General features: G+C 49.0%; 1 protein-coding gene across 1 annotated transcript in view; it reads left to right on the top strand.

The window, feature by feature from the left end:
• The window catches only part of LOC121551860 (cAMP-dependent protein kinase type I-beta regulatory subunit-like), a 56,696-nt gene that overhangs the window by 10,834 nt on the left and 32,626 nt on the right, over positions 1-13,236 (top strand). The window contains exon 4 of the mRNA XM_045225823.1: positions 5,969-6,127. Within this exon, the coding sequence (XP_045081758.1) occupies positions 5,969-6,127 (159 nt within the window). The remainder of the gene's footprint in view (positions 1-5,968; positions 6,128-13,236) is intronic.

Below are 13,236 nucleotides of genomic sequence, written 5' to 3'. Positions count from 1 at the left end.
CTACTCATTCCTGGGTTCTTTATTTTTACTATTTTCTACATCATGTAGTAACCTAAAAAGGTTAAACAAATTAAAAATATATTTTATATTTGAGATTCTTCAAATAGCCACCCCTTTGCCTTGATTACAGCTTTGCACACTCTTGGCATTCTTTCAACTAGCTTCACCTGGAATGCTTTTCCAACCGCCTGAAGGAGTTCCCACATATGCTGAGCACTTGTTGGCTGCTTTTCCTTCACTCTGCGGTCCGACTCCTCCCAAACCATCTCAATTGGGTTGAGGTCGGGGGATTGTGGAGGCCAGGTCATCTGATGCAGCACTCCGTCACTCTCCTTCTTGGTAAAATAGCCCTTACACAGCCTGGAGGTGTATTGGGTCATTGTCCTGTTGAAAAACAAATGATAGTCCCACTAAGCCCAAACCAGATGGGATGGGATGGCATATCACTGCAGAATGCTGTGGTAGCAATGCTGGTTAAGTGTGCCTTGAATTCTAAATAAACCACAGACAGTTTCACCAGCAAAGCACCCCCACACCATAACACTGCCTGCTCCATGCTTTACGGTGGGAAATACACATGGGAGATCATCCGCTCACCCACACCGCATCTCACAAAGCCACTGCGGTTTGAACCAAAAATCTCAAATTTGGACTCCAGACCAAAGGACACATTTCCACCGGTCTAATGTCCATTGCTCTTGTTTCTTGGCCCAAGGAGGTCTCTTCTTCTTATTGGTGTCCTTTAGTAGTGGTTTCTTTGCAGCAATTCGACCATGAAGGCGATTCACACGGTCTCCTCTATCTCATGAGCTGGTTGAGAGAATGCCAATTGTGTGCAAAAGCTGTCATCAAGGCAAAGGGTGGCTATTTGAAGAATCTCAAATATAAAATATATTTTGATTTGTTTAACACTTTTTTGGTTACTACATGATTCCATATGTGTTATTTCATAGTTTTGATGCCTTCACTATTATTATACAATGTAGAAAATAGTAAAAATAAAGAAAAACCCTTGAATGAGTAGGTGTGTCCAACCTTTTCACTGGTAGTGTATATTCTCAGGAATTGTTGATTTGTTGTGCCTTACAATATCTCCACACACACACCCACCCACACTCACTCACTCACTCACTCACTCACTCACTCTCACTCACTCACCACTCACTCACTCACTCACTCACTCACTCACTCATACACACACACACTTGTTGGAATACAGAGGATTGCATGGCTGTATCCAAATGCCTCAGTGTGTGGTGGGACATTCCACTTTGGTATTAGTGTCTACTGCTGCGTGATTTTACGCTAACCCCCAATATGTCCTAGCCCAATACAAGCCCTATATCCATGCTGATGATAACCCCCAATATGTCCTAGCCCAACACAAGCCCTATATCCATACTGATGATAACCCCCCAATATGTCCTAGCCCAATACAAGCCCTATATCCATGCTGATGATAACCCCCAATATGTCCTAGCCCAATACAAGCCCTATATCCATGCTGATGATAACCCCCCAATATGTCCTAGCCCAATACAAGCCCTATATCCATACTCGATGATAACCCCCAATATGTCATATCCCCAATACAAGCCCCATATCCATACTGTTGATAACCCCCAATATGTCCTAGCCCAATAGAAGCCCTATATCCACTGCTGATGATAACCCCCAATATGTCCTAGCCCAATACAAGGCCCTATATCCATGCTGATGATAACCCCCAATATGTCCTAGCCCAATACAAGCCCTATATCCATGCTGATGATAACCCCCAATATGTCCTAGCCCAATACAAGCCCTATATCCATGCTGATGATAACCCCCCAATATGTCCTAGCCCAATACAAGCCCTATATCCATGCGATGATAACCCCCAATATGTCCTAGCCCAACACAAGCCCTATATCCATACTGATGATAACCCCCAATATGTCATATCCCAATACAAGCCCCATATCCATACTGTTGATAACCCCCAATATGTCCTAGCCCAATAGAAGCCCTATATCCATACTGATGATAACCCCCAATATGTCCTGTCCCAATACAAGCTTCATATCCATACTGATGATAACCCCCAATATGTCCTATCCCAATACAAGCCCCATATCCATACTGATGATAACCCCCAATATGTCCATGCCAGGATACAAGGCTAGCCCAGGACAACCCAGCTCAGACCTATCCAACCATGCCCTAACCCTCCTCATGCCTTTGATGGCCAGCTAAAGAGCTAAAGCTTTGAGCCATGGGATCATTGTGGATCATTCCCCTGTGGTGGACCTACATGCCTGCCTCCCACTCTCAGATCTCTCTCTCTCTCTCTCTCTCTCTCTCTCTCTCTCTCTCTCTCTCTCTCCTCCTCCCCCCTCTCCTCTCCTCCTCCTCCTCCTCCTTTCCTTCGCTCAGTGTATTAAGTCAAAAGTGGATTGTGTGTCAACAGGTGAAACTGTGTCCGCGGGACTGAAAGGGGCTCTGTGAGGCCGTATGTGTGTGTGTGTGAGTAAGCTAAGTAGGCCCTCCAGTGACCACAGTACTGGGTTGTGTGTGTGTGTGTGTGTGTGTGTGTGTGTGTGTGTGAGTAAGCTAAGTCCAGCACAGTTTCCGCCTCCATCACCCCCCTAATCAAAGGGAAGTCACTCACACCACAGACGGAGAGAGAGAGAAGGGATGGAGTGATGGAGGGATGGAGAGATAGGAGGGATAGAAGGCTTTAAGTGTCCCTTCCTCTGGCTTAGAGGGGATCAAATGCTCAGGGGGGTCCAGCCATCAGAGCTAAGACCCAGGAAACAAGGAGGGGGGAGAGATGGAGGGATGGGGATTGAGGGGAAGAGGACATTTGAGGTAAGGAGGAAGAGGGGGGACAAGAGGCAGGTATAGAGAGATGTGGATGAAGTTGATAGAAAGGGGAGGGGCCAAGGGGGGGAAAACAGAAGGGGAGAGGAGGGAGGGGTGGAGGAGAGAGAAGAGAGGGGGTGGAGGAGGGAGAAGAGAGGGGTGGGAGGAGGGAGAAGAGAGGGGTGGAGGAGAGAGAAGAGGGGGGTGGAGTAGATAGAAGAGTGGGTGGAGTTGATAGAAGAGGGGGTGGAGTAGATAGAAGAGGGGGGGTAGAGAAGAGGGGGTGGAGGAGATAGAAGAGGGGGGTGGAGGAGATAGAAGAGGGGGTGGAGTAGATAGAAGAGGTGGGTGGAGTGAGAAGAGAAGGAAGAGGGGGTGGAGGAGATAGAAGAGGGGGTGGAGGAGGTAGAAGAGAGGGGTGGAGGAGGGAGAAGAGGTGGTGGAGTATAAGAAGAGAGGGGGTGGAGGAGGGAGAAGAGGGGGGTGGAGTAGATAGAAGAGGAGGGTGGATTAGATAGAAGAGGGGGGTGGAGTATATAGAAGAGGGGGTGGAGTATATAGAAGAGGGGGGTGGAGGAGGTAGAAGAGGGGGGTGGAGGGAGATAGAAGAGAGGGGGTGGAGGAGATAGAAGAGTGGGTGGAGTTGATAGAAGAGGGGGGTGGAGTATATAGAAGAGGGGGTGGAGGAGGTAGAAGAGGGGGTGGAGGAGGTAGAAGAGGGGGTGGAGTTGATAGAAGAGGGGGGGTGGAGTATAGAGAAGAGAGGGGGTGGAGGAGGGAGAAGAGGGGGGTGGAGTAGATAGAAGAGGGGGGTGGAGTTGATAGAAGAGGGGGTGGAGTATATAGAAGAGAGGGGTGGAGGAGGGAGAAGAGGGGGTGGAGTAGATAGAAGAGTGGGTGGAGTTGATAGAAGAGGGGGTGGAGTATATAGAAGAGAGGGGTGGGAGGAGGGAGAAGAGGGGGGTGGAGTAGATAGAAGAGTGGGTGGAGTTGATAGAAGAGGGGGTGGAGTATATAGAAGAGGGGGGTGGAGTATGTAGAAGAGGGGGGGGTGGAGTAGATAGAAGAGGGGGGGGAGGAGGTAGAATAGGGGGTGGGAGGAGATAGAAGAGGGGGGTGGAGGAGATAGAAGAGTGGGTGGGAGTTGATAGAAGAGGGGTGGAGTATATAGAAGAGGGGGGGTGGGAGGAGGTAGAAGAGGGGGGGGTGGAGGAGATAGAAGACTGGGTGGAGTTGATAGGAAGAGGGGGTGGAGTATATAGAAGAGGGGGTGGAGTATGTAGAAGAGGGGGGGTGGAGGAGGTAGAAGAGGGGTGTGGAGGAGATAGAAGAGGGGGTGGAGATGATAGAAGAGGGGTGGAGTATAGAAGAGGGGGTCGATTAGATAGAAGAGGGGGGTGGAGTAGATAGAAGAGGGGGGTGGAGGAGGTAGAAGAGGGGGGTGGAGGAGGTAGAATAGGGGGGTGGAGTAGATAGAAGAGGGGGTGGAGTAGATAGAAGAGGAGGGTGGATTAGATAGAAGAGTGGGTGGAGTTGATAGAAGAGGGGGGTGGAGTATATAGAAGAGGGGGTGGAGGAGGTAGAAGAAGGGGGGTGGAGGAGATGGAAGAGGGGGGGGTGGAGGAGATAGAAGACTGGGTGGAGTTGATAGAAGAGGGGGTGGAGTATATAGAAGAGGGGGGTGGAGTATGTAGAAGAGGGGGGTGGAGGAGGTAGAAGAGGGGGGTGGAGGAGATAGAAGAGGGGGGTGGAGATGATAGAAGAGGGGGGTGGAGTAGATAGAAGAGGGGGTGGAGTAGATAGAAGAGGGGGTGGAGGAGATAGAAGAGGGGGTGGAGGAGATAGAAGAGGGGGGTGGAGGAGATAGAAGAGGGGGGTGGAGGAGATAGAAGAAGGGGGTGGAGGAGATAGAAGAGGGGGGTGGAGGAGGTAGAAGAGGGGGGTGGAGTAGATAGTAGAGGGGGTGGAGTAGATAGAAGAGGGGGGTGGAGTAGATAGAAGAGGGGGGTGGAGTAGATAGAAGAGGGGGTGGAGTAGATAGAAGAGGAGGGTGGAGGAGATAGAAGAGGGGGGTGGAGGAGATAGAAGAGGGGGTGGAGGAGATAGAAGAGGGGGTGGAGGAGATAGAAGAGGGGGGTGGAGTAGATAGAAGAGGGGGGTGGAGTAGATAGAAGAGGGGGGTGGAGGAGATAGAAGAGGGGGGTGGAGGAGATAGAAGAGGGGGGTGGAGGAGAGTAGAAGAGGGGGGGGTGGAGGAGATAGAAGAGGGGGGTGGAGGAGATAGAAGAGGGGGGTGGAGTAGATAGAAGAGGGGGTGGAGGAGATAGAACAGGGGGTGGAGATGTCCACCCATGTCCACCTCCACCCTGAGCCATGTATGTAACTAGAGAACCTAACCCCTCACACTAACCCCTCACATTAACCCCTCATCCTCACACCCCTCCTCACACTCACCCTAACCCCTCACACTAACCCCTCTTCCTAACCGCACACACACCTCACACTAACCCCTCACACCCCTACCCTCACACTAACCCCTCACACCTCTCCTCACACTCACTGACCTCACTACAAAGAACTACAAGTATGGCCTGGTTTCATATGAGTGACTATAGCCATGCCCATAACAACAACCCAGTGTGATGTATGGCAGCACCAGACTAAGGGGACTATAGCTAGGGCTGTGTCCTGGTCAGGTCACATGGTCAGGGAAAACACTTGGTCCTACTACAGCCTCTTAAAGAGGCTTCTGAAGTTTGTAATTTCCAGACTTGATTTTGCCCTAACAAAAAATGTATTAACCCCTACAATCCTGTTACTGCAGGATTATTTCCCTGCTGTGAGAAACTGGTCAAATTAAGATCCTACATCTGTATGAATTTAACTGCAGTTTATTCTCTGATTGGCCAATTCAGTGGAGACACTTTTGTTCAGACAGTCCAATAATGTATTTTCTGTGAAATCTGAGGAAATCTGATGATCTTATAGTATGTGTTATGTTTAACCACAATATGCCCATGTACCTAAATACATTACCCATGCACAGTATTGTGGGAGGCTGTTGCAGCCCACGGAAGCCCCTCTCACAGTATCTGTCTGTTTGTGTGTGTCCCTCTCTCTACAGGTCTATGTGAACGGAGAGTGGGTGACCAGTATCGGGGAGGGGGGCAGCTTTGGGGAGCTGGCCCTGATCTACGGGACCCCCCGAGCCGCCACCGTCAAGGCCAAGACTGACATGAAGCTGTGGGGCATCGACCGGGACAGCTACCGACGCATCCTCATGGTACAGATACACAGATACACACATGTAGAAACAGACACACTCACACACACTCACACACATGACCAGGACAGCTACCAACACATCCTCATGGGACAGACCACGCACACACACACACACACAACCACACCCACGCACGCACGCACACTCTCACACACACACACAGAAAGACATAAACACACACGCACAACTGGAACAGCTACTGACACATCCTCATAGTACATAATACACACACACATGTACAGTACGCCTGGCACAGCTATCCACGCATCCTCATGGACACACGTGCATGTGCACACACTGCTCAACAATCTGCTTTATGAAGGAGGATGTCATTACTTGCATTTCCAGTGAAGCAGAGACACAATCCAAACGGTCTGACTCCACTGCCTCTGTCCAGACACAGACCATCTGCCTCCCAAATGACTCCCTGTTCCCTTTATAGTGCACTGCTTTTACCCAGGGCCCAACCACTCTGGAGTGTTGCTCCAGTCAGTTGTGTCAGATCCAATTGCGTTGGATTGTTCTGTCAACACTGAACGCGCCTCTCTTCCTCAACCACTTCACTCCACACAGTACAGCAGAGAAACTGTAGCCTCTCCACCACAGACCAACCATCACACACCACCACCACCCAAGTGTGGGTTTGTTCTCATGTGGCTAGACTGGCTACCTTCTCCCTCCTTCCCAGAGAAAGATGGAGGGGAAGAGGGAGGAGGGGAAGAGGGAGGAAGGGAGGAGGGGAGGAGGAGGGAGGAGGGGAGGAGGGAGGAGGGGAAGAGGGAGGAGGGGAGGAGGGGGAGGAGGGAGGAGGGGAGGAGGGAGGAGGAGGGAGGAGGGGAGGAGGGGAGGAGGGAGGAGGGGAAGAGGGAGGAGGGAGGAGGGGGAGGAGGGAGGAGGGAGGAGGGAGGAGGGGAAGAGGGAGGAGGGGAGGAGAGGGAGAGGGAGGAGGGGAGGAGGGAGGAGGGGAAGAGGGAGGAGGGGGAGGGAGGAGGGGAGGAGGGAGGAGGGAGGAGGGGGAGGGGGAGGGAGGAGGGAGGAGGGAGGAGGGGAGGAGGGAGGAGGGAAAGAGGGAGGAGGGAAAGAGGGAGGAGGGGAAGAGGGAGGAGGGGAAGAGGGAGGAGGGAAAGAGGAAGGAGGGGAGGAGGGGAAGAGGGAGGAGGGAAAGAGGGAGGAGGGAAAGAGGGGATGGGAAGAGGAGGAGGGAGGAGAGGAGGAGGGAGGAGAGGAGGAGGGAGGAGGGAAAGAGGGAGGAGGGAAAGAGGGAGGAGGGAAAGAGGGAGGAGGGAGGAAGAAAAGGAGGGAGGACACACACACCTCACAGGGAGGAGGACAGGGTTGACAGTAATGCCTACACACTTCCCTGGCCTGGAACTCATCTGTGGAGGAATGTCTGAATGTTTCAACTGGGGAAACAAGGTGCTCTGTCCCGGCCGTCTCACACACACACCACCACCACCACCATCGAGTTGTGTAAAGATGACTAATAGGTTCATGCGTGTACGGCAGTGTGTGTGTGTGTGTGTGTGTGTGTGTGTTTGCATGCGTGTGTGTGTGCTCTGCTGCCACATACTTCCTCTGATCTCTTTAGCTACCTTCCTATAGAACTTACCACGTAACTCCTAGTAGTGAGCATAGCTTAAACTACCACTTGAACAATGAAGAGTACAACTCAAGGTAGAGAGAGTATGAAGAGACATAATGCCTTACCCTGCAGCTACACACTAACCAGCTACAGGCATAGGCAATCAACATCCCCCATTTTACAGGAGGAACACACACGCATGCATACACGCACATAGCCACACACACACACACACACACAGCACCAGACTGCGTGGCTGCCAGAATACCACACACTTTATTAAAACAGCTTTACAAATCATTGACAGCAGTAATTAAGAGCAGGTCCACATAATTTAATTCTGCTTTTCTCTCTCTCTCTCACTCTCGCTCTCTCTCTCTCTCTCTCTCTCCCCTGTTGCTGCTGTTTGAGTCAGAGAGAACAGAAGAAAGAGAGAGAGAGAGAGAGAGAGAGAGAGAGAGAGAGAGAGAGAGAGAGAGAGAGAGAGAGAGAGAGAGAGAGAGAGAGAGAGAGAGAGAGAGAGAGAGAGAGAGAGAGAGAGAGAGAGAGAGAGAGAGAGAGAGAGAGAGCGAGAGAGCGAGAGAGCACTAGAGATTGGTTACTAGGGAGGGCTTTGCCTTCCATGGAAGTATGTGCTCTGGAAGTGCCAACTTAGCTGAGTGGTCCAAGCACTTAAACTTCACTCTGACAAGTGTTCAGCTAGTTTACATGTTCAGTTTTAGTGCAGGCTTGGCCACTGATGGGACTTTCAGGGTTAACACCACATTTCCTAAAGGCCTGATGCCGTTGCAACACAGCTGTAGACTGACTGAAGCTGTTTCAGTATGAGGAGGGTCCTGACTTGCTGATCTTACCAGGTACATCTATAGCCTATAGCTCATAAAGGAGGCTAGAGTTTTCCCTTGTCAGGATACTTCTCCTTTAGAAGGAGGCTAGGAGACAGGATGTAAGGAATCAAGGATATAACCTAGAAGAGGGCAGCTGCCATAGAGGCTGAGGAGTAGAGGGGAGTAGAGGGGAGGAGTAGAGGAGGAGTAGAGGAGAGGATGGAGAGGAGGAGTAGAGGAGAGGATGGAGAGGAGGAGTAGAGGAGAGGATGGAGAGGAGGAGTAGAGGAGAGGATGGAGAGGAGGAGTAGAGGAGAGGATGGAGAGGAGGAGTAGAGGAGAGGATGGAGAGGAGGAGTAGAGGAGAGGATGGAGAGGAGGAGTAGAGGAGAGGATGGAGCAGACTTTCTGAAGCCAGGGGTGAATGTTAAACATTGGCATGGTGTTTGATAGGAGCCAGGTGGACCCTGCTCACCCCTCCTCCTCCCTTCTCCCCCCGTTGGCCTCCGACTGGTTAACCATGGAAAGCCATGCCCTGGATAAACACTCATTCCATTGTCTCTGCCACCACCCAAACAATGTCCACTGTTGTACCCCTCCTTTACCGTTTGAACTCACACACACGAATGCACACACACACACATACGGAGGAACACACACATACACGCAGGAACACACACACACACACACACGCACACACACAGGAACACACACGCACACAGGAACAGATGCAGCCGTAAACAGCCAAACAGAGTGAACGATACGATAAACAGAAGGTAATGGATACGGAACATCTTTTCACACCATTTCACCTGGTGGGTGGTGCTATACGTCACGGTGGGCATAGATTTGGAATGAAAAGGATTTGCCAGTAGATTGTCGACGTGATTCATGATGATGACTGCTTGTCTGCGCTTAAGATTTTGAAAGTAGGACGTTGACATGATCAGTCCAATCAAATCTACGCTAGATATAACGTGATTTGACGCCGTTTTATCTGTGGCCTATGACCTTGAGCCTTCTTGGATGGGCATCTCTAATGTAACTCTATGGCAGCACCCAAGGGGCTTGAATTTTCAAGCTCTCCCCGTAGATTTTGCAGTGACGTAGTGTCCCCATGAGTGACAGAACACTGAGCCAACCACGGCGCAACTAGAGAACATGACCAACCCCTACACTCCATATTTTCTCGCTGGCTGCCCCACCACCACAAAAAGCACTGAGCTAGGCTGAAACACCTGCATTTGAATAACAGGTCGCCACTGACTCTAGGCACCTTTGGGTTTCAATTTATATTTTTCTCAATTGGATTTTAAGCTGGTGGGGGGGCGGGAATAGAAACCTTAGATTGGCCACTTACACTGGAGTGATGGACGAACTAACAAATGCTTGCCCTTGGCCAGTCCAGTGTTGTGTCGTGTGATTGGTTGAGACTTCTTGGGTGCATGACGTCAAACAGATCCGCTTCAGAGCTTCAGAGCTGTCTGTTTAGCTTGCTAGTCGGCTTGAACAGTAGGCACCAAACGACTTGGGAAACCCAGCTTCAACTTGATACACAAGCAAAGCAATTGGGAAATGAATTAGTAGCAATACTATACCTTGAGTTGAGTGGAATCTACTTGCTAACATTAGCTAGCTAGCTAATTACTTGTTAGCCAGCAACGTTTGTCTGTAACACGAAAAGCAGACAGTCGGCTCTAGCTTATTGTTTTTCTTCACCTTTCCACAAGGTGTCTGGTATGTGTTAGCTTGATATGAGGGCGTTAACCCCAACGTATCACAGAACAGGTGGAGTATGGGTATAATGTGGCTGTGATCTATCAAGTTCATTCACTAGGCCCTGGCCATCGTTTAATATAGCTAAATATAATGACTCCATGTGGGTACACACATAATAATGGCAGAACGATGATAACATTAAAAGAAAGGAAGGACTAGTGGGCTAGTTAAGAGATAATGTAGGAATTTAGATGAAGGCAGGATCCAATATTTATTAAGCCCTAAGGCACACACACACAGCACATGGGGATTTTGAGTTATATGGAGACACGAAGGGGGAGAACCTGCTACATTAACAGTACATAACCAGTGCCAAATAATAGAATGTAAACTGAAATTAATATGATTAACCAGCTAAACTCAGGTTAACATGTCATCCTGGTACACACAGTGTAAAAAGGAGGACTGAGGACAAAGCAATGGCATGCATTCATCAAACATTTAACTGAGGAAAACAGATTTGTTTTATAGTAGTTATACTAGTTGTCTGATTGGGAACAACCATTGTCTATCAAATTACAGTGTCAAATTATTTCAATTTGGCATTGGAAGTTTTATTGAGAACAGGCAGTAATACAGGAGTCAAATCCCATAGGGAGTCTCATCAGATCAGATATTATCAGCAAGCCAGAGCCATCTGTGGAAAGAGCACAAGTAAAATAAAGTTATATGTGCAAACAGAATAAATGTATCATTCAACATAAGATTCCACCTAAAACAATGACATGAGCTTTGTCCCAATTAATCTCATCTTAATTCCTAACTTCTTCTCTACTCGCATCCTTCTCAAAACCCATTGGAGATCTGAGGGGAGGAACCTTGTGTCCTCTCCTCCGATGGGGTTTTAGAAGGAGGCACGGAAAAAGGATGCAAGGAATCGAGGAAATGGCACAGAGCTGTTGCATGTTTGCCTCAATATGGAATGGCAGACTTCACTATGTGGGACTGAGCAGAGGTGTATGAAAATGTATGCACTCACTAACTGTAAGTCGCTCTGGATAAGAGCGTCTGCTAAATGTGTCAGTATTATTGAGCCATAAGAAACCTTCCTTAGTTAGTTAACACATAAATGAGCATACAAATATGTTTAAGCAGTCATACATGACTGCTGTGAGTGCGGTGCCATACCTTTAGCTCCCTGGTGCAGATAGAGGGGGTCTTGACCACGATCTGGCTGTTCTCCAGACAGCGGTGATGCTGGAACATTTCCCAGGCACTGTTGGTGGCCACGGCACCTCCCTCACAACCAGTGAAGATCTCCAGGATCTTACAGTGGGGCTTCAGCACAATCTATAGCGAGGACAGAAAGAGACTGAAGATGGAATTAGATTTAGTATGGAGTCGAAGGGCTGAATCCCAACTTAAAATCCTTGTAGCTAAACATTTGATGCAATGACATCAATGCATGATTTACGCTATAGTCTCAGTTGTGTGTGGGGGGACTAACCGAGTCGATGAGTATGTATGGGGACTGGACCACTGAATGCAGTAGAGGGGCAAGCTCAGATGAACAGTGTAGTCCATCCCTGCCTTGTAACACTGGTCTGGGGAGCACCACATATCTGAGGAGACGAGCGAGAGAGAGAGAGGGATGTCTCAAAACACTGCACTAAATCACAGAAGAAAAATGTGTGCAAACAAAACACAGGCCTGTAATACAGGGGGTTTACAGACCGAATAGACTCATATACACAAAACGTATATCCTACCCTACACACTTACATATACAGACCCATTACTCACTCTCTCACACACAACACACACACACAGAGAGAGACTAGGTGTGTGTTTACCGTGATCAAGGGTGGAGGAATATATCATCTGGTTGTCGTCATCAGGCATGGTGTTGGAAGCTTAATAGATTGGCTTGATAGCGGCTTTGACATTGTTGGTTGGCTAGGTAAGCAAAACATGACGTTACACATCATTCACTTTTGGGAAAACTGTGCCAGCCACTTGGTAGGTAGCTATCGTTAGTTAAAATAAATCTAAATTATGTACTTATATGAAAGTGCAATTGTAAACTATAAAGTGTAAACCCACCATACTTAATTTATGAATGAGGTCCCAGCCGAAGGGTTCTCGATTAAACATGGACGCACATCGGACAGTCCTTGCACTTTGAAACGCACTCCCACCGTGACGTATAACACCACCCACCGGGTGAAATAACATGAAAAGAGTGTGTCCCGAATGGGGAACAGAAAGAGAGAGAGAGGGGGAGATGTAGCCTGTGTGTTTCATGTTGGACAAAGATGATGGAGGTGGATGGATATTAAAGTGGATGGGTTGGCCTGGCCATGTGCCACACCTCAGGCTTGATACTTCTACCAAAGACAGAGGGTGGATAAAGTGCAGGAATTCACAAGCCAAATGAAATGCTGTAGTCTCAACGCAGAGTGAAAAGTGGCTAAGTGTTCAGGCCCTCTACTAGAGAGAGAGAGTGACAGAGAGAGAGAGAGACAGAGAGAGAGAGACTGAGAGAGAGAGAACAAAAAGAGAGAGAGTAGGAAGGGTAGGAGAGAGAGAGAAAGATAAAGAGTCATAACTAGAGAGAGTGAAAGAAGAAAAAATTAAAAATTAAAGGAAAAAATAGAATAAAAGAAAGACATCCCCTTGGCTCCATCCAGAAAGACATCCCATTGGCTCCATCCAGAAAGACATCCAATTGGCTCCATCCAGAAAGACATCCCATTGGCTCCATCCAGAAAGACATCCCCTTGGCTCCACTCCATCCAGAAAGACATATCCTTGGCTCCATCCAGAAAGACATTCCATGTGTCCATGTTGGGACCAGAGTTGATGACATTAACCTGTTCCAGACCAGCTCTCACCCTCCCAACCCCATGAATCAGCCAACATGCAGGGAAATGTAAGCAAGCTAAGCTCTTAAGCCCTCCAGGGGTGTCTGCTGCTCTGCT

The sequence above is a fragment of the Coregonus clupeaformis genome, chromosome 16 (assembly GCF_020615455.1).
Source record: "Coregonus clupeaformis isolate EN_2021a chromosome 16, ASM2061545v1, whole genome shotgun sequence".
Lineage (NCBI taxonomy): Eukaryota > Metazoa > Chordata > Actinopteri > Salmoniformes > Salmonidae > Coregonus > Coregonus clupeaformis.
This window is presented reverse-complemented; position numbering and strand designations above follow the sequence as displayed.